A 24,765-nucleotide genomic window follows, 5' to 3' on the forward strand; every position below is an offset into this window, starting at 1 on the left:
GTGTAGGCGCGTAGAGTGCGTCCCTTCAGTTACATGCTATCCCGACGCCGGGATGCATACCCACGTCGCGCTGGGCATCCACAGGGAATGACGGAAGTGTGTTACTAGGCCGAGTGGCACGTGATATACTCTCTCTCTCTCTCTCTCTCTCTTCTCTCGGTGTGGCGCTATCCTTCGACGACGTCATGCCCGGCGTCGACGTTCTTCGGCGGCTGCGTCTAACACGCGATGATGATATCGCGCGATAATTACCCCTTCTGTTATCGCGAGGAATGAGCTTTAGCGTGAGAGAAGAGCGTGTATAATCTTGCGTGAGAAGACGAGATTGTTTTTTTATCCTAGTTTCTCTTACGCTTGCTTCGACTTTCCCTAATCCCGTTCCGGGATTGATCCATTCTGGGCTGATGGGGTGTCGTATATTTTATACCGAGGGTGTGTAAAACATAGGCGTACAGCCGTTGAAGTTGGAAGAATCCGTTCTGCAAGGTGAGACACGTGATAGGGATGGCGGCATCAACATCGGATTAATTAGTAACATGCTTGAGTAATTAAATTACCTAATCTTGATGTCAAGATATTTTAGTGGCAGCTTAAAGCGATCATGAATAAACGGCGGTCTTTAGATGGAGGAACGCAGGAGTACCCTTTGCCTATCCCGGTTCAGATGTTCCTTTGGCGTTCTATAAGGTCAGCTGATTATACAGAATTTTTCGTTATTTTTCAAACGAACATTAACGTAGTCATCTATATCTAAGTAAACGATCTTTTATTTTATTATCTTTCAGGCCATTTATTCGAGCTAAGTTAGGAAAACTTCACGAAGCATCTTGCACGGTAATAATTGACTCAATAATTATTCCAAATGTTATCTCAGATTAAAAAAAAAAAGCGATGAAAATATCATTACAAACATTTAAATTATAATCGTAAAACCGATCGCTTCTTTCTATTAGATATTAGTATAGTCGCGTGTTTCCAATAATATCAACTTAAGACGTTGATTCGATTAAATGGATATATTAATACACTGCTTTATTATACGGAAGAATTTTTCTTCCTTCCGGTTTCCGCTTTCGTGATTGCCTTTGTGATCGAAGTAATTGTGCTTTTTGTTCAGAGCTTGCTTTATATGTGTAAATTTATTTTATCTTTGATACGTCATAAATAATAATTATAAAGAACAATACGTATCACATTGTTATACTTATCAAATTTTTCAAAATTGAACGAATTGCGTGGAAACATATCGAATTAACTTTATATGTTTGCTTATATGTACATATATTTGCAAAGCTATTTATAATTAACAAACCGAGAAAGAAATCTCAGGATTTGTACAAATAAGAGATAATTATATTTACACGTCTACTCCTATATTTTACATTCTGTTTTATGTTATTCCTATCGCTATCCCTTTAACTTCTATTAAATTCTAAAAGTATATTGGTTCTCATCTGTGTGTAAAGATTTAATGCGGAAAAAATTGGAGATTTGATACAATGTATACAATTGATTGTCTCCTCTTATATCAATCCTATATTATGCAATATCTGCTTTACGTGCACTAACAAAATGTCCTCTCCACGCGGCTGCCTCCACGTGTCACCTGCAGTTCTGTCAACATGCGCCAGGCCATCATGTAAGTTGGCTCGCCCGTTTAACATCTGTCTGAGCTTGCTTTCATGTTCAATGTATTTCACTTCCTGCGGTTTCATCATCCTTATATTTCGCATGTTTATTTCTATTTATCAAGAAAGTTTTAAATGTACTAAATTAATTCTTCAGTATAATCTCTGAAATAAAATTATTGTACGACGTAATCAAACTTAATTGTATATTCAACATTAAAGAAAATTGTTAGTTTTAACACGAATTAATTCTCAATGTAATTAATTTTTAAATGTTTATTAAATATTTATGTTATTGTATTGAAAGTTAGTACACGCACATTATTGTCAATCAAATATATCTATATTATTGTACAAATATATCTATATTATTTAAAACACAATTAAAACTGTATTACAAAATTATATGTAATTTATGTATTAAGTATAATAACGTTTCACTTACCTTTGTTCATAATCTCTTTCATAATAATTCATTATAGTAATTCATTTAGCCTGCAAATTTTATTCAAAGTTATTTATTTCAAAATTTTATCATTTTCTGATTAACATTGTTTGTTTATTGTTAAAATGCTTGCACAGGAAATGAAAGAAGCATGCACGGTCAGTATATATATTTTCTAAAAAAAATATTAATTATATTGGTTTTGAAAGATTGATATACGTGTTATTTCGATAAACTTGCAATTGATACTAATGACAATTTTGAAAAATATTTAAGCTTTTGTTAAAATGTTTCTCTCCCTTTTCCACAGTGCCTCGAAAGAGTTTTAGTGCAGGATCTTCACAATGATCTGACGCCTTCGTTGAGCGAGATATTGAGGAGTGTTCCACGATGGCGTTTAATTCAAGCCGCTCTTCCTTACGTTCTCCATGCTACGGCCAGTCTTTTGCATAATAGGTGGGTCAAATTTGAGTAGCATGTCTTCAGATTTTCTTGAATTCTCATGTGACAAATCGTGGCTGTAAATTTTTTAGGAAGGATTTTCAGACACTTGGCACAATGGAAACAACTCTTCTTTACATTCTTCATTGGATACTCTTGGATTCAGCTGAAGAATGCGCCGAGAATGAAGCCGATCAATCAAATCCTTTTTTTTACTTGTTTCCAATACCTACCATGACTGTAAGTTATTGAACTTACCTAGTAAAGCAAGATTGCGATAATAATGAATTTCTTCCTTGATCTAGCTCTTCATCTATCTGTTTGCACCTCTGTGCAATCATTTAAAGGACATCGACTTCAAGACGAATTTACGATTAGAAAACGGCCTAAAAATATGGTCCGCCATGTACGAATGCCGACATCCGGATGCATCTTGCTTTACATCACATTGCCGTGCCAAACCACGTCTTTATTGGAGCCAATCTTTCAAATCTGCCAAGCATCACATGTTGTCGGATGACGTTTTTGTTGGAGGAAGTGAGTCTTTGATTAATTAAATAGAGAATTCTATATATTCATATACATATAAAATTTTATATAAATACATACATATAAATTGATCATAAAATTTTGTTTATAATTAAAATACTAATATATTTAATATATCTTCTTTATTTTATTACATTACATTATTTTATCTTTGATTAAACATTATTCAGATGTCGAAAGTCCACCTAGTCAATCGATTTCGGATCAAAGTGCTCCATTGCCTTCAAAGACAATCGATGAAGATGTAAGTTTACAGTCTAATAAAATAAGTCATACTAAAGTTTTTTTAATTATAAACAAAACAAATAATTTTGTAAAAATATTAACAGCAACAGAGTACTTGGTTGTCGTCACCGAAAGACACGGTCTTTCCGGAAACGATTCCCGAGGAAAGTTCTGGCGCGGAAGATGAGCACGTGGTAACTTTACATATATATAAAACTGCGATGAACATTAATCATTGTGTTATTAGACAAATAATATTTTGTATTGCGTTAGGTAATATTCAGATTACCATCTTTGAGTGAGTCGGAGAGAATGCTTGACGGGGTAAAAGAAGTTTCTACCATATTCGCAGTGAGTTGCACGAGGTAATGCCTTGAAACTGAGCGCAGAGCAAATAATATTTTTGTGGCTACCGCAGGGCGAGGCCAGCATCTTCCATGTCGCGATGGGCAGGACAACCAGTTCCTCGAGATCGCTCACGATAGAACAGGTCACGGCAATTTCCGGATTGGAGACGTGCAAGCAGTATCATGAAAAAGCTACGAAAACCGGGTCAGTTAAACCTCACAATCGCAACTTTTAATCAATCGTTGAATTAAGTGTAGGATTATTTAAAAAGGAAATTTTCATGTTTCGATTAGAGCTGTGGACAAAGAGAAAGAAGAGAAAATTTTTAAGACAGAGAAAGAGACACAACAAGAATCTTCGAAGTCACGCGGAAGTTTCTCGACACAACGTCAACCCGTTGATGCAACGATCACTGAACACACCACCGGCTCTACAACCATCGATTCGGACGTTCGCGCGGCAACTTTTCTGGACGTGGCTACTTTGAGATGTCTGTTCGTTTCCCAATGGCAGGAGGAAGGCGTTTACTGGGCTCTTCAATTTTTATATTATCGGTCAGTTATCCCGTATGAATTAGGATCGATGTTGCTTTGCAAAAATTAACGCGCGATCTATTAATTGATTTGATACTCAAGATGTTTAACTGAATATTAATATAAAAACAAATTTGACAAATGCAAAGATATGAGATAATTCTTCTATATTTAGATCTTTTTATAGATTATATTTTAAAATGACTTTAATTTCTCAAATTTAAAAATATTTGAAAAAAAATAACGTTTTGATTATTATTCGAATAAATTTATTGTTCTTGAAATATATCGCGCAGACTACGAAGAATCAACGAAGAAACTTCAGTGCAACAGATTCCACGTCGCCGCAGCAACTCTTTGCCTATACCGAAAATTGAAGTCTCGATTTATCAAAGCCCTGAAAGTAAAAAGAAGGATGTATTGAAGGATTTTATAGAGATACCGGATACACGCGATACCTCTCCGGTGACAAGTATGCAATCGTGATAATTTTTAAGCGCTTTAAGATTGATTTTCCCTCTTCTTTTGTATAGACTTGGTCACATTTTCAGAACTACTGAATGCAAAGCTCCCGAAGGCGACTCGAGACATACAAGACGCGCCAGCGAGAAAACGAAGAAACGCATGAAAATGGCCGATCTCAAGGCTTTCGTAGAAACAAAACTGCTCTCGAAATCGGAAAAGGCACTTGAGAAGATTGGTCAAGAAGAAACTAAGATGTTGTTTGAGCAGGTAAATGATGAAGGCTTTGAATTGATTGATATAATGTTAATAACAAAAATGATTACTTTATATTTGTATGAATTATAATTACATTTTAATGTATTTATTGTAAATGTAATGCAAGATTAATTTTATAATTTATCTATTTGTTTCTTTAAATTTTTATTTAGCAATTAAAAAGTCTGTTGTTAATATATTGTATATACATCATAACACTGATTTTCAGGAACATCATACAAGTCTCGATACTGGAGATGATCATCTGACGAGACCAACATCGACCGGTTCAAAGATTTTTGAGGCAAAGGATGTCGATTACATAAAGCATCCCACAAATCTAATTAAAGGAAAGAGTATGCCGAGCTTAAGGTAGGCATTACTGATTTTGCCTAAAAAAAGAAAATAATAGAAAACTTCAACACTATATAATTCCTTTCTGTCACCGTCAATCTTCTTTGTACGTAAATATGCGCATTACATCTTTATTTTAATTAAAGTAATTTTCTTTTTTTAATTTACTGCAAATAATTTTGCATATTTTTCTTCGCTCTCAATTCTCAATAAACTTGAAAAATGATTATATAGCACAGATTTACGTACAATATATTTTTGTAGGTTAATTTAAGAAGCTACAATTACATATCTATTTCTTAATTGTGTAATAATAATTATAGCCAAGAGGAACGTAGTTATGCTTAGACAATATATGTATGCAATAAGAGATAAATATTTCTTTAGAATACAAAAGTTTCTTTCGAATATAGGAGAGAATCAGTGTTGAAAGTAAATAAATAATTGTAATAAAATAATATTCATATGTAGTACACTTTAAAGATATCTTAAAAATATTTTTGCTATTTTTATAATTAAACATAATAATAAACAAATTTTAAATTTTGGTTATATTTACTAAGAATATAAAATTAAATGGAGATTTAAATTTATCCAACACTGACAATCTCAAATAATATATTCGACCATAAATCGGGTGGACAATGCATATATGTTAGATTTATTAATAACTTTTCCAATTTATAATAAAAGATTGATTAGAGTTAAATACAGTTTAATGTATGTTTTTTTTTGTTAAAATAGAAACACTGTATCTTAATTGAAGCAATTGCTGGTATATGTTGAAAGCTAGATATAATTGACCTGATATATGGTTCAAGGAATGTAGCTCGCGTTCTCCGACAATTAATCCAGCGCTTAAATATCGATAAGCCTATCGTAATACTTATGCGTAATGATCTTTCTCTGTGTGTGTCTCTTTTCTCTCTCTCGTTCGCCCTTTCACCCCGAACTCGTGCTCAGCTGCTTGATTAACGAGCTGACCGCGGGAGGGTAAGTCATCAACGTCATTCGAAGGAAGTTCCGTACTGCAGTTCGGTTCACACGCTTCTTTTACGAGCTTCCTGCTTTCGGTAGGGCGCACTTTTACCCCTTAATAACACACCGAAATTCAATCGTTTCGGCACATCGTCAAAAATCCACGAAGGCACATGAGGCACATTAATCCGTTGCATATATTATTGATGAATCTTACGTACAATAATTTATTAATAATTATTTTTATCGTGTAATGTTTTATTTTTCAATAATAATGTATTTATTGATTCCGTTGTTTACAAATCGTTCTTTCTTTCTTCCTTTCTCTATTTTTTTTTTAACAATTTATGTATATACACATGATATAATAATTTTTTAACCCTAAATTAGAGTTAAAAAATCATTATATCATGTGTTTCTTTCCCTTCCTTGTTTATATCATGTGTTTCCTTCCCTTTCTTGTTTAAAATATATATTATATTTTAGTTACATTATTTTATGACACTTTTAAATATTTTTGACGACGTATTACACTTCATTAAAATTATATCATGCACCAATTAAAATCCATTATCAAAATAAATAAATTCTTCTTTATGTTGCTTTTGTAATCTATTGCTTTATATTCTAATCCTAATAGTTATTTAAATAAAAAGATTATATCGTAGAAACGTCCCTGTTTTTATGTTATATTAATGCATGTTGTACAATCAGAAGTCGAATGGCGTTGCCCTTTTTTTAATTTAAACTCACTAGATGAACAAATAAAAATTTTACTTAATTTCTTACTTATTCGAATAAATTAATACACCAATTGGAAATATGTGATAATTCAATACTTTCAGAACTTACTGAATACTTTTCTTAAATTTAATCTATGTTTTTACTTTTTTTAATGTTTATTTCTCTATTATTAAAGCTATAAAACTCGATCTTTCTCTCTTTCTCTTTCTATTTATTTCAAATATATCTTTTATATAATTATATACCAATTTTCAGTCTGTAAGCTATGCGATTATTATAGTATGGGCAACGTTGATACGAAAAGTCGTATAAAAAATCATCGTGCATGTGTCGACGGAATGACAGGCGCACGATCGTAGATCGAAATTATAGAAACAAAGGCATAGTGCTTGATTAGGGCTCACGTTGGCAAATAGCATGAGGATATTCGAAACGATATTCGAATTGGATTTCTGATCTATGCTGTTTCGTAGGTACATCGGTGATACTCGCATCGAGAGAAAACAGAGTCGGTTTTATAGTCAATCCTACACCGCACCGAATCCTATCATCACCGTCACGGAACACACGCCAACTCCATCCCCTGATTACATGAAACGTCAGGTAAAGAATGATGATCTTCTGCAAAGTACGACCGCACGATAGCAGAGAATTAAAATAACATTTTTACATTATCTCTTTTTTTTATCTTACTTTCATGTAGGAAACAATTTAATTGTCAGCATAATTTTTGCTGACTATTTTTAAAACTATATATATGATAATTATTAGTAAATGTATATATTTATATTATTTTTTCGTATTGATATTATTGTTGTATTTATATTTTCATATTTATCTATATATTTTTGATCATCTGGTTATTACCTCTTTAGGGATCCATCGACAGTCAATTAGATGTCATCAGTGTCCAAGGTCCTCGTTTGTGTTCCGAGAGGAAACCCAGTCTCACAAGATCACAGACGGATTCTAACATTACTTACATGAGCGATGAAGTGCCGGAAGCTCCCGGCTCTGCCTGTTACATCACTAAAGAGGGTGACGTTGATCTTCAAGTTGTTTTGAAGGTAACTGTAAAATATAATGGAATTTTCTTGACTTTTCCGTCACATGCATATTTCATTGTTTAGGCAATACATTTCGTTGCTCTGCGAGATAATACTTCCTGCACATCGCGAGTCTGTGAGATTATGTTGAACTTAATGGAACTTTTAATGGACATGGGAGTGATGAAGCATTGTCTAAGAGAAGAAGCCGCCGGTAGTAATGCAGGCAATGAAATCAGATTAATCAGATAATTAAATTATTTCAAATTTAATACAGAATTTTGTATAACAAATTTGCATTTCTAACTATTTTTGTTTCTCCTGTTTTTTTCAATAACAAAGACAAAATTTAAAGATTTACGTAATTACACGCAAGGCAATCTCATTTCTCATATAGGATCTGGTACCGGAATGGATAACAAGTCGGAAACAGGAAAAAAACAGGATTCGCCAACAGAGTTACATCAGGAACATAGGCAGGATTCAAGCAGCAAGGGCAAGCCGACTGCTCATAATCTCCTTATGAACTGCGTGATCAGGGTGTTGAAACATCTGGGCTGTCCACATGGTTGCGTAGAGGGGGTTCGTGGACCTCAGGCCGATATCTGTCGCTCCCAGGGTCAGACCATCCTGACAAAATTGCATCGTGCGAGTTCTCGTCAATTTTCGCGATTCTTACGAATGATGATACGAGAACAACCGCTGACAGAAATTCTAGACTTCTTTCACGCGTACGTCGGATACTGTGTAGATCCGAGTTCGTTGTTATCGCCGCTTAGTGAGTATATTAAATGCAAAAATTCATAATTTGAAAATAATTTTATTTTATAAAAGAAAAGAAATTTTTTATTTTCAGACAGAAATTAATTTAATTTTCAGAAGGTTTATTTTCTCTTTTATCTCTTTTTTTAGATCAGAAGCGGATATCGGGTAAATCGCCTGACGTGGCCACCCAAAGTGGATACGCGACGAATTTCGGCGCTGGTATGATCGGTTCTGGGACCGGAGGAAGCGGAACTTCGGGCGGAAGTGGCGGAAACGTCGCGACGGCGAGCGGTGTCGCGATGTTGTACAACGCCGGCGGTTACGGAGCGCGAGGTATCGAAGGACAGATCATGGCTTGCGTTTTCAAAGCTTTGGTTACGCGCCTTGTCGGTTCCATAAAGCAGCTAAAAACGCAAGAGAATATCAGTCTTTATTGCGACGTACGACAATTGATGACGTATGTCAAGGAGGCGCACGGTGGTATTTTCCGAAGGGTTGCACTAAGTGGTATCCTGGACTCTGCCGATCGACCGAATAAACGATGTAATAGCAACGTGCAGACAACACGTGTTATAAGGTAATAATTTGTGAAGCAAACCCATTTTAATAGTAATTTTTTAAGTAATATTTAAAAACAAATAAGTATGTTTTTAAGAATTTCTTTATTACATCTTTTTTTATTAATTTCACAGACACATCCATCAATCGGATTTAGAGGAACACGCGGATATCGGAGGAGACACGTGTTACACGGTTGATGATAGAGGCACGCGAAAGTTTCTCTTCAAGAAAAAAAGTACATCGTCCACTTGCGCTGTAAATATTACAATAATGACCATTGCACGATAATTACACTATTACCTAGTCTGTATAGTATTAAAAAGGTTAACTGGGTAGGCGGGATCGAATTTGCAGAGTCTCCTCGAGACGGAATTAAGCGAGGAGAACATGAAGATCAGTCAAAGTCCATTAGGTAATCTGCGCAAGAAGCATCACATGTTGACACCCAGGCAGAGCGAACGTAATTTAGGTGTCGGGGAGCCTTCCCTGGGGTCGCGGAAGTCGACGCGGTTTCAAATTGGCGGTATCGGTGAGCGGCAGGAATTGCGCGTATCATTTGCGATGCACTGTGAGCCATTGTGCTAAAATCGTTGCGATCGGTTTTAGTTAATTGGTTCCGGAAGGAGTACAGTCGGACCGATTCTACCGATAGCCATGAAAGTAGCGAGTCGCCCACAGACGGTAGCTTTGTTAGGCAACCCAGCTTCCATTACGGCCATCATCGCAGCGCATCGCGAAGTCGCGGGTAAGTCTATTTAAAGCATTAGCAAAGCTCGCTGCTATGCGTCTACGTGAATTTTTTTTTTATTATTTCGCGGATGAATTTTATTTGATTTTATTTCACCGAGAGACTTGAGCGGAATTTTTATAGGGTCGGAGTAACCCTGCAAAAGGCGAAACGTCGGATGGAGGATCAATTAAATAAAATCGGTTTCGGGAAGAGCAAGAAAAAAGAAAGCATGGAAGAGACTCCCGGAAACTGTAAGAGCACATTTATATGTACATTTTATGCGTATTGATATTTTTTATTTGTGTATTTATCATGCAAATTATTCCTTTTCCTTCAAATTTCAAATTAATACTTATTCATCATCGAAGTATGCATCTGTTTTCAATTAGACTTTAGCCGAAGAAATTCCATGGAGCTCGGAGAAGCCTGTAGAGAATCCGAATTTGTTGTACTAAAGGAGAGGAGATTAGTACCACGTATCGCGGTATTTGAAGGAATGTTACGATTCTCCTTTCTCCTAGAAACTTGTCAACCAGGCTCTGTCCCCGATCCACACTTGATGGCGTCGCTTCTGGACCTTGTAATAATTGTGCACATGTTTTCACGCTTTATATTTTATTTTTTAAAACTATTATAAAAAATGAAAATATTCAACTGTGTAATTATAGCCATATGCGCCAGTGGTATCTCGCGCTTGCTTGATACTGGAATGCGCGCATTTGGTGCACCAATGCAATAAGGGCCACTGGCCAACGTGGATGAAGCATAATTTTCCCATGTTCCGACCGTCTGTGCCGATAAATAGTCGAAATGCCTCCACCGCACTTAGACGCGTTCATATATTACAGCGCACTGCGGGAAAATTATTTTATCAATGGGCAGAGGTATTTTTAATTAAGCAATATTATTTCTTAATTGAAACAATTTAAATTCGACGAAATAAAGTACACGATTGTAATTGAAACAGGCTATAGGAGCTCGTTTGGAAGAATTCTTAGCTGAAGATAAGCAAAATATGGAGCAAGTAACCAACATAGTATCTGATGAGAGCAAACAAAGGGATTTAATTCTGGAAGATGAAGAGGAAGATTTTCTTGATGATGGTAACATTTCTGTGTTTAAAATATTGGAAAATTAATTCAGCGATTAAATAGAATTATATATTATATAGAATATTAATAATTAATATTTAACAACTTGTAGCTAGTATAAATAATTATGGATCCCAATGTCCCTTCGCATTGCGTCTCGTTGCTTGTGTTTTGCTACTGGAAGTGACGGCGTTTCTGAGAGAGACTTATCAAACTTTGCCAAAATCGAGTAAACTTTTAACAAAAGAACGTCCTCCGCCATGGGAAAGAATGTACAGTCGAGAAGCGAATCGACGTTGGAGTGTGGCTTTGTCGTCAATGGGTCATTCACAGGCATCTGCACAAAGTCTTCAATCTATAACTTGTGATCGTGAAGTCATCGGTTAGTTTAAAATAATATGTAATTTGTAAACACATTATTCTAAATAAAATTATCTTTGAAAATAAATTTGAGTGATAAAAACGTAAATTAATTTTTTTTAGCGGAACGCAAAATCAGTTTTGTTCTCTATGAGCCTGACAATGAGTCTGAGGGGAGTAGCAAATCGACTGTTACTATTCAAGGCGAAGAAGTGCAGAATATTGAGAAGGAGAAAGCAAAAAGAATACCTCAGGCACCTCAAACTAGACCATTCCTTCTTCGTCGCAGCACTGCCGGAGCTGCAACTGGCTCGTTCAAAAAGAGAAGCCTTAAACTTCGTCGCAATACTAAAGAAGGCAAGGATACAGAATGCGAGGCGTGTAAGTAAAAATTCCTTGACAAGTTGAAGATAAATATTAATAATTATATTATATATATATATATATATATATATATATATTAATAATTTTTTTAAAATAATACTATAATATTAGTATTGTAATAATACTATATTTTATCTATAGATACAGTAAAACGCACAGATTCGATTCAATCCAAGAGAAAAGTAAGCTCGCTTTCTGACAGAAGTGACACGTCCGAACCCGGTGTCGGTGGCGAAGTCAGTGGCGACGAATCGCCAGGCATACTTAGCGATGATCAGCCACCGGAAAGTCCAAGTGACAGCAACGAGACCGACGAGACCAATAAAAATTTCCCGTGGATGAAGGTGCTTGTGCAGTTTTCCAATTCCTTCAATTTCTATTGCTCCCATCAGAATTTCTGCCATCCTTTCTGTCATCGACGACAAATGCGCGCTAGCAGCAGGTTGATAAAGTCAGTGAGGAAGATCTATGGAGAGGAATTTGGAATACTAAACGGTACAGGTTTATTGGACATTGATACCGATAAGAAGGATGATGGCAGGAAGAAACGCAGTCGTAAAGTGTCTGATCAGACTAGCACACAAGTGTCGCCCATTCGAAGGAAAGACAGCGTGGGACGCAAGTACAAGTAATATAATATTAAAAAAAGAATAAACTATGTTTACTTAAATAAGTAATTAAATTATTAAATTTTAAATAAGTATTTTGTATATTTTATTAAAACATTATTAATTTGTTAAAATTTTTGTTGATGAGGTACATAAATTACAGATATACAATTATAAAGGTCTATAATCTAAAATTTTTTTTTTAAATTATATCAGATGTTAATTTAATATAAAAATCTTCTACAGGGTAGAAAAAAATCTGGATGGTTCTCAATCTGGTCGATTAACTCAAAGGGATTCCTCCAAGGATCTCGCAGAACAAGATTCTGAAAGAGGCAAAGAAACCCTGAGGAGAACCATATCGAAGCATGATATTGAAGAAGATAAAGAGCCACCGATAATCTTGAAATATATAAAAACTCAAGTGAAAGATGCTTTTCACGCACCTTTGGCCTCTTTAATTAAAGGCGCAGTCGTTATGACGGAAGATTTGTTCGTGGAAGTGCTGCCTGTTGCGTGGGAGCTCCTATTAGAATCCAATCAAGAAGTCGCCGCATCGGCTGCAGCGCTTTTTATAGTATCGGCCGTGCGAGCACCAATTCAGGCCAGTGATCTAATGCACAAAGGTCTTCAGCACAACAGTACCAGTGTGCGCATCAACGCCATTTTGCGATTTCAAGTTCTGTGGAAATTACGATACCAGGTGTGGCCGCGGATGGAAGAGGCAGCTCATTTAACTTTTAAAGTTCCTCCGCCAGGAATAGAATTTACTCTGCCGTCGCCGAAGATCGGAATAGAATCCTTACCGGTGGTCGACCCGCCCTGGATGCCCCAGGTGAAAACCAAGGTGGAGGAAGTCACTATCAATCAAGAACATCATGTAAGTAAATAATCGTCGAGAAAGAGTTTAAAATAATATTTCATATTTTCTAAGATTGATGGATTATCTATAATATTAATGGTAATTTTTATTATTTCAGAGATCTTTAGTAACCGCAACGAAAACACGAAAGAAACAGCAGACAGAACTAATAACGAAGGCTCTTCAGGCGCAAGACGACAAGAAGAGGGAAGAAAGAGAAAATTTTCTTATTACGACAATACCGATTACCGTTCAAGCTGCTTACGAGCCCAGTCCAGTTGGAGATGATCATGATGAAGGTATATAGAGCAATCCATTTTGTTATAAATGTTTGCATGCATTTGTTGGAATATTTCTCCTTGTCTTTAATGAAGGTAATGTAGGAGATGAAGACGCAGCTGAGACTGTTCCAAGGAATACTCAATTGCATCACGGTCAATCAGCCCTCTCATTATTTCCTTCGTCATTGTGTTCAGCGATCGTCCAAATCATCAATCTTCTGGACGATCCAGCAGTTTCCGATGATGGAAACGCAGTGTACGAAGTGGCATATCAGGTAAAAACAAAATAAATTTGAAAGCTATAATCTCATAATCATCGTACATCTTGTTATTTGATAATATTAATTTATTTTATATCAGGTAATCTGGAGTTGCTTAGTGGAAGATAGCGCTTTGTTCCTTCGATATGTATTGGAGCGTCTCACGAGGGAGAAGCAAGAGTTGATGTTCAAGATTTTGAGACATCTTATCAGATTCGTGCCCAAATTGCCGCAACAGGCTGCATTTGCGCTATACAATTATATCATTGGATATGTCATGTTCTACGTTCGTACTCCGCATGAGGAGGGCCAAAAGTTGATTGGAACTGCGTTGTCAATTCTGTGGATGGTAAAGGATTTGTCTTTTTCCAATCGCTTTTTATTTATTCATTAATACATAGAATGATGATTTTTTTTCATATTAGGTGGTGCACAGTGTACACGGCATTATGTTTAAAGATCTAAAGCAGATTCTGAGGAAGGAACAATGCGATGCGTCAATTCTGCTTACAGCGAATGTCCCATCTGCAAAAAAGATTATCGTTCACGGCCCACAGGATCCCGATGCCGGCGAAATTCCCTCGCAGTTTCCAGTCCAAGAAGACACGCAATTTTGCCAGATACTTCGAGAGTCCTTGGACTTTTTCGGTATCGAAGAATCAAAGCATCACGAATATTTTCTCGTAGATTATAAAACACGTAAGCTTTTATTTTATTTAACGATTTATGTGATAAAATTTCATTCTATTAACGCTACTGAAACTTCGTCCAGATCAAATACACAATCCATCGTCGTACGTTAGAGACTATTATTTCTTCAAAAGATCTCAATTCCCGCAAATCGAACTCGTTCACATGAAGCCGGAGGATGCGTTCAATGCGTTGCAGCGGCAAGAATTGATGCACAAATTTGTAGAAATAGGGAAAGTGCTATTAACCTGGGCAATCCTGAAGAATGTTGATATGGTAGTGCAAAGGGTTGTGTTTCTTCACGAAGAGCTCATGAAGCTACCATCATTTCCACGAAAAGCGCTGGAAGCAGATCTGGATTTGTACAAAGGTGGCGAAATTGGGAGAGTATGTATTTTAGTTTTTGTTTTTATTTGTAATTTTAAATTCTCCTTTTAATTTAATTTATATCAAGTTGTTTAAAATAATATATATTGTATTATATAAATTAAAAAGTTTTTTTGTTTATGTTTTAGGAGCTCCTTGGGCTGGACGTGATGCATAAGTTTATGTGGGTCAGACTGATTGCACGCATGTTTGAAGCCATGGCAGGCAACTTCGCATATTCCGGTGATATACATCTCTTTCTGAACGTTCTGAATGGCGCCGTAATTCTACACAGCGAGGATTCCTGCATTCTACGTTATGTCGTAGCGACCTACATAAACGCGGCGCACAATTTCAAAAATATCTTCTCGACGAATGGGTATTTGTTAATCATGCCGACTTTGCTACAATTATACTCAACGCATCAAACAAACAAACTCGTAACGACTACTGTTGAATACGCCGTCAAACAGTTTTATCTCATGAATCGTAAGCCGTTCATTCTACAGATGTTTGGCAGCGTTTCCACCATATTAGACACGGATATGATCAGCGTTCACGGCGAGGCTCACAAGGTTCATTTTTTTAATAAAAGAATAAGTATATAAATGTTTCTGGAAAGCGATATTAATTGTGATTTTGTTAAGGTTCCCTCTACGTGCTTGTTTAACTTATTACTGAGTTTGGAAACTCCATCGCCGGATCCACTCAATATAGGAGAATTAGTGAAAGAAGAGAAGCCTTTGAAAGCGATAGACTTTTGTTATCATGACGAAAATGAAATGGTCGACGTGCTCGATTGTATATCTCTCTGTGTAATGGTGATAGCTTATGCACCTGACTCGATCAGAGGCCAACAGATGCTCGTAAGATATCCCATTAATTTACATCGCTAATTTTTACTTTACCGAGTATATAAAATACATTACCTTTTTTTACAGACAATATTGGAAGCAATACTACCATGCTACGTTCAACAAATCCAATTACCCACGTACAATAAAGAAGGCAAAACAGAAAAGGAAATAATAAATCAATTAGCGATTGCAGTAAGGACATTAGTGAACAATTCCGAAGCATTGACAAAGTATGAATTTATCATAGCTTCTTTCTTGTAATTTTTTGTTTCCTTCCTATAATTTTATTGAATAAAACCAATGTATTGTTAATTTTCGCAGATATTATAACGGTCCACAAAAGTCGAGTCCTGAACATAAAGGGTCTAGCCAAAGAAACTACGGTAAAGGTCCGTATTCACCTGGTTTCGATTTCGAAGAGGATACTCATACGAAATATATGGAACATTCGAAAGCTCGGCATTTTTATGATCGAGATGAAGATTTCCATAAGAACGAGTTTAGAAGGCCGCGCGATACTTTATTAAATATGGTTGGGGATTTTGTGGCTCGTTGTTCTGTTCGTTTGGTAGAGCTTAATAAAAAATCTCAGGATGGGAAAACCATTGAGTTGTTGGATTCCAAATGTCATGTGGTAAATTGACAATTATTAATATTTAATTTATTTCTAAATAACAAATTTATTAAATAATGAATAAACCGACAGCAATATTTTATTCTCACTTTTGATAAAATATTTTGTTATATTTTTCTTTCTGATAGTGATTTGTCACTAAAAGGAATAGTTAATTAAATATATATTTTTATTTTGAACAAAGATGTTGAATAAAATTTAAATTTATTTATTTATGCAGTGAATTTAACTTGTAACCAAAAATAATTTTTATTATTTAGCGTTTAGCCGATATCGCTCATAGCCTTCTAAAAATCTCTCCGTACGATCCAATTACTATGGCTTGCCGTGGTCTCAAACGATACATGAACGATATTCTTCCTTCCACCGAGTGGACGGCTGACGAAATGAGACCAGCATTAACACTCATTCTCAGAAGATTGGATAAAACTTTCAGTAAAATACATAAAAAACCATCGATTAGAAGAAATACTGATTGGGTTGCTGCTAGCAATCTTTTGAAAGGAGTTTACGAAACTCTTTTAAGATGTCCGTATATCGCGCACTTTCAGTATTTGAAGACTCTGTTAACTACTTGTCAGGTAGACATAATTATTTTTCTGGTTTAATTGCTTTATTATTATATTAACAAAAAGGCAATTGAAAGCGTTTCTTTTCAATTTTGAGTTTTTAATACATTACATTCTAAATCAAAATAAAGAATACATATTGTTTTATACGCTCATCAAAATCGGAGGAGACTTCCGTGTGTTTTCTTATAAGATGTATTTTAATTTAATCAAATTTATTTATTATTAATCTTTTTAGGCTTTAATTGTTGGAGACAATTTGTCCGAAGACTTGACTTCAGCTTCCACAGCTGCTTTATTGAGCAAACTACCTGCTCCACTTCCGCCTCCGCATTTCTGCTCGTCGGTATTACGTCTAATTGCTCTACATGTAATATCATTCGGCGAGGGATATTCTTTGGAAAACGTTCTCGGTGGTCAGAATATGTTTGCTACTCAAACTCGCACAGAGAATGCGTTATTAAATTTGTTGATACCATTATTTCTACGCGTTGGAACCGGGAGAAAAGGTAAAATAGTATATCACGATATTCGAGAGAAGAATCTTATAAACGTATATAAACGTATCATATTATCTTGAATTAATATCTTTAGACGTACCGAAACTGAAACAATCAGACATTTCTTTTGCTCTAACGACCGTATTGAATGCACTTTGGCCACCGGGTTCAAAACCGATACCACTGACGATGCAAAGACCACCGACGGATACGAGAACTGGTAGTATAACGTTCACTGCGAGAGATCCGAAGGCTTTAACAAAAACATCATTAACATTATATCAAGTCGCGTTCCTAGGTAAGATTTATATGAAGTAAACAAATTCAAGCAGATTTTTAGAAAATAAATTATTATATATAATTTTTGTATAAAATTATCATAATATTATATTTATGTTATTCTTACAAATGATGCACACTTAATACACAAATGTTTGATTACAGCACTTAAAATAATGACAATATGTTTCGAAACTGAACTGAGAACGGAATGGCGGGTAATTCTACGCGCGATGCGTCTCCTGAACAAGCGTAACGAAGCTTCCACATATCTATGGAATTTTATAGAATTTATCGTGACACATCGGACGGCTTTGTACATTCAAATGCTTCCGTTCATTGTTTATAAGATTGGACAAGCTCCAATATCTGAGCACGAAAGGAACATGCATACCATCATACGCGAGAAGATCAACGGAAACAGTACTACCGTGCCAAAATCGAGGGGCACGTTGCTGATGGATCTCATTCACGAGTTAAAGAATCTAAAGGAGGAAATTGAAAATCGAAGATGCGGTTAGTGTTTCAATAACATAAAAAAGTTAATAATCACATAATAAGATCTAGTAAAAAATTTTTGTAACTCTATATTTTTTTTTTGTATTTATTTTTGTTTACTTACCAAGCAAAAAAAGCATATTTAAAATTACTTAATTAACATAAAAATACTCCTCCTCAATTTAGATTAATGAGAAATGCTTCCAATCAAGTGCTTTGTAATTTTAATAGATGAGATGCAACCGGAACCTAAGAGAAGCGTAGTCGATATGCATCCAGTGACCGAAGGCCAACTGCGTACCCAAAGACCGTCTCTACTGATGGACCTTCTGACCGGTGATCTAGGATCGAGATCTCACATGAATCGTACACCGGCTGAGACACCAGTATCTCATTCCACAGCAGCTCAATCTCATTCGACTCAATCCAATACTAGTAGCACTGTTAAAACGCAACCCACTCAAGTAACAGCACCACCGAATGGCACTCGCATTGGTGGTACTATACCATTGATTCCTCTATTTTTTTCACCATAAAAAACTAAATTGTCGGGAGACTATCATAATATTTTATTGTAAAAAATATCGTGATAAAGAAATAATCAAGTCGGATGAAAGACAACGCTCATGTCAATCATAATGCAAGCATAATGCATTACTATTGTTATCTTTTCTCCATATATTTTTTCCATATATTTTTTTCCTAAGTTCACACTGAGAAAAATGGTCTGGTTGAAAATGGACAAACCAAAAGATTCTGATTACATCAATCAGAATTCTGGTCTCAACTAAAATTATAATAGATTTAACCAGAAATTTAGCAGATTTAAGCAGAAAATTTTGTTTCGTCCATTTTCTAACAGAATTCCAATTAATCCAATTCTTCCAATTATTCCAATTCTAAACATTCTTCTCAGTGCAGTAACCTCGATAATGTTTCACAATTGCAGGATCCGTGTCGAGCACCAGCGCGGGATCTGCCACTTTGCGTGAAGCCAGCGACACCATTGCCGGAGAGATCGGTGCCGAGCAGCCGCCGTCGACGACGACAGGTATTCCATCTCATTCGAGAATCCTATAAAGGGGGTCCCGAACTGTCGATTACGATCGATGCGACTGCAAGCCTCTCGCATACGTTTCATTGTCGTACGCGCAGTCAGTACGAAAAATTGCTGACCGCTACCACAGTTGGATCGAGCCATTGTCTATAGATCACTGCCAACGGTTTCTATCTCTCTCTCTCTCTCTCTCTCTCTCTCTCTCTTTCTTTCTTTTTCTCTCTTTCTTAGCAACGATGATTCTCTTCCTTTACATTCTGTAGTTTCTCGCGCGGTTCTTGCACAACGACGCAATCGTTCTTCACTTCATTCTTCCTTTTACAATGAGGCTTGCAACTTGAGGAATTTAGCGTTCTCCTTTATCGTTTAAGGGCGGGAATTCTCGTCTCGGATAGCGATATCGTTCCCATCACCGGGAAAAGATTCCTCGATTAATCGTACATGTCATTTAAGGAATCGTTTAAGGCATTAGTCGTTCGCGCCTCTCTCTTTCTCTTTCTTTCTCTCTTTTTCTCCCTGGTCGTATTATTGACACATTGATCATTACGTTGCTTCCATTGCTAGCTAGGGAACGGAGGTAAGCAGACCGATTCTACAACTCAATCAATTCTAACACGATCTAACATATATCCTGCTGGTGTGTGCCCCTCTCACGCTTATCACTTTTTCGTAATTTTGATCAAACCTCGATCGCTCGTCCCGTTTCTTCCGTTGCCCACCTCGGTCTTCGCCCACTTCTTGTTGCCACTCCTTAAGCCACTTTTACCGTAAAATAAGATTGATGAAATCAGGCAGGTTTGTCAATTATGATGTATCAATAAAATAAAGAAAATCGCAAAAATTGAAAATAGAAAAATATAATACGAGTTCTACAAAAACTGTAGAGAGCGCAATCTCATTTTACGGTATTTTCTCTTAGAACATTGATATCGTCTCCTTTATCACGTTTTATACGCAGAATCATAAGGAACTTATTACATAGCAGTATTTAGACAATGGTAATGTCCAACAGTTGGTACCCTATTGATCATTGCGTAGCCACTCTCTACTACGTAGTTGCTTCGATGTTCTATCGCTTTCTCCTTTACTCGACAGCACGAAATTAACTGTCATTAATTGTTTTCACAGTTGACGTTTCACGACAACAATTATCGACACACTCAATTTCAATTTCAGCAGTCTCTTTAGCGCGATGATGTATTCGATATTAATAACTTCAATTAATTATCTAAATGTCACTAAAATTTCTCATTTTAAAATTCTTTGTTCAATTATTACTTACTCTTTCTACAACATAACGTATACCAACACATCTCTTCTAATCGAAGCAACGCCGTACAGATATTTACAAGAATTCACGTAACTACGTCGTGCGTATGTTAATATTATATAATACTTTATCTCATTGGAAGTCTTATCATATCACATCCATTTTTATCAAGTTTAAATTACATTTACAAGAATTTAGTGTTATAATACAAATCATTTAGAGAGATTCGTATTACGTACATTACAATTTCACAATTTCTTATAGAATTCCACGAATTGTTCCACGAATTTGCAATGAGGTGTTTTAATAACTTTGGATAATTTTACTTTTGACGACAAAATCATTCAGTCATTACACTTTGTTACATCGTATTTACATTACACTTGATCAATGTTTCCGAGACTCAGGCTCGAAGTGTGCAACATCGACACGATGTACGATCGTGAGCAACGAATCGATGATTACTATACCATGGTCTGTCTTACTTGTTATCCCTCCCCTCATATTAGACGTTCGATGTGGCATGTTTCAGATAGATTCCAATCATCTTCTACTAGCGATGAACGTAACCATGTTAAGCTTCATTCTATCTTACCTCACCAAAAGGCGCCAAAGCTGCGCTTTGTCTCTTCTGTAGAGTTTAGAAACTCATCAGGTAAATCCCCCCCAATCCCCGCTTTAGCTTAAACATGATATACTTAATAATATATCCCTTGGAAAAGTCCATCTCCCACTTCCAACATGGTACAGTATTTAAATATTTCTGAAAACAGACAAATTGAAGAAATTTACAGAAATTTATTTGAAAAAATTGAGTTTTCTTCTTTATCGTTCTTAAGAATTAAGTGCTTCAATTAAATCATTTGAATAAAAATAATTCTTGATTTGAAATTATAATTACTTTACAAAATGGATTTTGATTAAATTTATTTAATTCATCTGCTTTCTACAATAATACCGATATATTGCACAAACTATAATCTCCTCTTGCGTTCCTGTAAAACAGACAGCTTTGGACTGAAATTTAAGAAAAATGCAAGATTGTAGAAAATATTTCTTTTGCTTTTTACATTTACCTTAGTTGCATTAGTTATTTATTTTACATAACTGCATATTATATAATAATTATTTATCATTGACATATCAAGGATATGATATGAAATTATCTAGAAATTAAATCAAATAGAGACAAATTTGTAGTCTTTAGATATTTCGTAAACTTAGTTAGGCTATGACGCATGAAGTAAAAACCGTAATAATGTAAACTTGATAAAATGTTTAATAATCTTTAAGCTAACGCTTCAATTTAATTGATTTATTAAAAAAGACAACTTACGCATTTCATTATATTTCATTTATGTATAACGAACTATCATTATTTTTATTATTAAAAGTTTTGCCAGGAAATAGAAGTTGTATATCCGATAATTTAGAAAAGGAGATATTTAAATCTTAAGTGACAAGCACTTTTTTTCCTTTTTTTGCATTTAATTGATTCTGTCAGTTCGCAAGAAATTTTTTATGCAATTATTCTTATAGAAATACTTATTTCTTCAGTATCTAATATACAAATGTAGTCTGATTTTTATCGCCACGCAATATTCATACTATTCGCTTTCGTTATTCGAAATAATATTAGAAAAATCTATTTTGTTCGCAAATACAATCTTGCATGCATATAACATACTATAATATTTTTTATAGAAACATTAATACCCTTTAATTTTTTTAATATGTAATTTTCATCCAGTATCATATTCTATACGTACACAGTAAAATCTCGCCATCACTATCTCAATCTTTATGAGACGTTTTTTGTATAATAATACTTTTCAATTGATGTATCTAATTTTCTGATACTTGTCCGTGTTTTTTACAAGCATGGAACATTCAATTTCAAATATGGGCATATACTCACTAATATCATAAAATTCAAAGTAATCGAAACGTTCCTTGATTCTTGAAAACGAATGCATTTTATAATTTTCTATGTAATCTCTACTCTCTGTCAAAAGTCACACGTCTGAAAATGTTTGAAGATTCAAAAGTAATACCGAATAATTTCGGAAAAATTAATGTTTGTACTACATTGTACATAATATCACGTTGTAGAAACGCGAGACACGAGTGTAAAATATTTCTGGTGTACCTTAAAAACAACCTCGAATCGTATACATTCTAAAAGAGGAGCATGAGTAGATGAATCGTAGAGTAGAATTCGTGAATAAAACGGTAGACGCGACATGTGTGATCATCGACTGTCCCGCCAGGAGAGACGGTGACGGGCCAGCTAAGTCCAAGCAGTCCGACCGAGGACAGTTCCGGAGAATTACGTATCGACAGGCCTCGCTTACAACGTTCTATGGGTCAAAGCAAGAAGACTTTCCGCTTAAGAAAAAGTCGAAAGAGTCATATTGAGGTGATAACATTTACGTACATATTTATCTTTCGATGTTTCCGCTCTCGAGTTACCGATCCTTACGGAATTTCTCGCATACTACTTTCTAGCTTTCCAAGAATCTGCATTGTTGTCGTATTATTATTTTCAATTGTGAACTTAACTGATTATTAATAGCACATTAAATTCTAAACGTAACCTTGCAAACATAGAATCCTATCTTTCAGACGACACAGAAATTGGAACAGGCGGACGCGACTATCGCGGAACAGTCAACGAGTCAACCGAAGGCGACAATGCAGGCCGCATCGGCAATGGACCTGCCATCGTCTAACATCCCGTCTAACTCCTCGTCCATTCGTTCCAGACGAAGTCAATCTGTTCGCAGATCAGACGGAGACAAAAACTCCAATGTGCCCGCAGACCAACAACAATTTCACGGAGCGGCGCATCAGCATCATCACTGTCACTATTTTCATCATCACGTACATCCTCAGATGTCAGATGTATCTTGGGACGAAGACACATCCAGCACTTCCGGATATCGTGAGTCGTACAGTATGCAGATTGTGTCACTGGATGGTACCAATGCTCGTTCAGGTCAGGCGCCGCCTTTGGCGTCGCCGGATCTAAATGACATGCCATCCACAAGCAGTACAACCACCAATTACATAGCCTTCGATGGCAGTTCTCCGGATTGCTCGTTTAATGGAAGTGGAGGCGAGAAGACCACTCTATTAAGCCAGAGAACGACCTCTCAGCATTCCTTACTGATTTTCCCAAATCAGGACGAAGATACGTTGATATAAATATTATAAAATCCACTGACACTTGATTGAGACTGATAATTCAATAGAACCAACATGAGGAACAAGAATTTTAAAATAACCAGTAATTCAAGTTGATGTTTAAATGTCGGGGTTAATATGTGAAGGATTATGAGATAATCGATGGCACTATGAGGGCATCATGAGTCATTGAATTTATTTGTTAAATTTTAAATCCTCTGCGACCTATAGGATGTGCATGTCTTATTATGTAATTTGGCATCAAAAATGTTTTTAATACAATTTACATTGCTCTATTACAAATTGTAACCGTTAAGCATATTTGTCCCGATAATTAAACTTTGTGGAACATATAAGTTTTGTTAATTTTAGAATATTTGCGAGGTAGCTGCGGTATAATATATTTTGAATAGATAATCTTTTAATAAAATCGTTAAACAGGCAAAGAGATCAAATGAAAAATAAAAATTCGTAAAATTCAGCTCGTTTGATCGTGTGCATTTCGATGCTTTTAAAGAGTTAGAGACTAGACATTGTAGTGGGCCTAATTGTTTATATGCTGCAATTGTATACAGGCATATTTGAAATAAAATAATATATGAATACACGATTTTGATGATTTATATATCCATCCATTATGTGCATCAAGATGATTAATACGAGATCATCAACACGATATGCTACTGCAATTGTGTTGAGGCAGATCAGCGCTGATATCTGCTAAAACGAACGATACAGCTGCGAATAAAGCTGTGTTCATATCCAGAGCTTTTGGATTTTCTGCCAGCATGGTATCTGCATTCGTATGGTGATAGTAGAAATATTTTTCATTTCGATTCCAAAGCCCGCCACCTGGTACACCAGCCTTAACCCAAAACTGTATGTCAGGTGCTGTGGATGGACTCTTCAATTTCATATCACCCAACGGAGATAATAATCTAAAGAT

General features: G+C 35.6%; 2 protein-coding genes across 15 annotated transcripts in view; one reads left to right on the forward strand and one right to left on the reverse strand.

Annotated features, from left to right (window-relative positions):
• Positions 1–24,424, forward strand: unc80 (unc80, NALCN channel complex subunit). Of its 12 annotated transcripts, none has more exons than XM_089084552.1 (51): positions 2–486; positions 575–687; positions 786–834; positions 1,613–1,639; positions 2,211–2,231; positions 2,384–2,529; positions 2,607–2,754; positions 2,820–3,051; positions 3,234–3,307; positions 3,393–3,482; positions 3,562–3,639; positions 3,707–3,840; positions 3,930–4,190; positions 4,466–4,641; positions 4,738–4,901; positions 5,119–5,261; positions 6,207–6,236; positions 7,439–7,568; positions 7,841–8,032; positions 8,096–8,237; positions 8,409–8,789; positions 8,924–9,353; positions 9,469–9,592; positions 9,674–9,866; positions 9,944–10,082; positions 10,209–10,318; positions 10,457–10,647; positions 10,736–10,951; positions 11,035–11,170; positions 11,271–11,540; positions 11,642–11,899; positions 12,044–12,530; positions 12,757–13,390; positions 13,491–13,671; positions 13,747–13,928; positions 14,014–14,262; positions 14,339–14,612; positions 14,686–14,990; positions 15,119–15,544; positions 15,617–15,835; positions 15,911–16,056; positions 16,148–16,460; positions 16,721–17,041; positions 17,268–17,538; positions 17,624–17,827; positions 17,974–18,324; positions 18,538–18,804; positions 19,256–19,357; positions 19,928–19,940; positions 22,904–23,052; positions 23,259–23,398. In XM_089084552.1, exons 2-50 carry the CDS (start codon positions 602–604, stop codon positions 23,049–23,051), a joined length of 9,864 nt encoding a protein of 3,287 aa, XP_088940678.1. In that variant the 5' UTR covers positions 2–486; positions 575–601; the 3' UTR covers position 23,052; positions 23,259–23,398. The 12 variants fall into 12 exon arrangements, with proteins under 12 accessions (XP_088940680.1, XP_088940681.1, XP_088940678.1 ...); XM_089084553.1 differs by having other exon boundaries at positions 19,256–19,352; positions 19,926–19,940; XM_025218751.2 differs by lacking the exon at positions 19,928–19,940 and adding an exon at positions 21,166–21,288 and having other exon boundaries at positions 3–486; positions 23,259–24,424.
• LOC105429079 (carboxypeptidase Q-like) overlaps positions 24,353–24,765 on the reverse strand; it is a 3,981-nt gene continuing 3,568 nt past the window's right edge. For all 3 annotated transcript variants that reach the window (XM_011641801.3, XM_011641802.3, XM_011641800.3), the window contains one exon: positions 24,353–24,757. In XM_011641801.3, coding sequence (XP_011640103.2) covers positions 24,487–24,757 — 271 coding nt within the window. In that variant the 3' untranslated portion in view covers positions 24,353–24,486. The remainder of the gene's footprint in view (positions 24,758–24,765) is intronic.

This window comes from Pogonomyrmex barbatus, unplaced genomic scaffold, assembly GCF_055798465.1.
Source record: "Pogonomyrmex barbatus isolate J1 unplaced genomic scaffold, ASM5579846v1 scaffold9, whole genome shotgun sequence".
In the NCBI taxonomy this organism is placed as follows: domain Eukaryota; kingdom Metazoa; phylum Arthropoda; class Insecta; order Hymenoptera; family Formicidae; genus Pogonomyrmex; species Pogonomyrmex barbatus.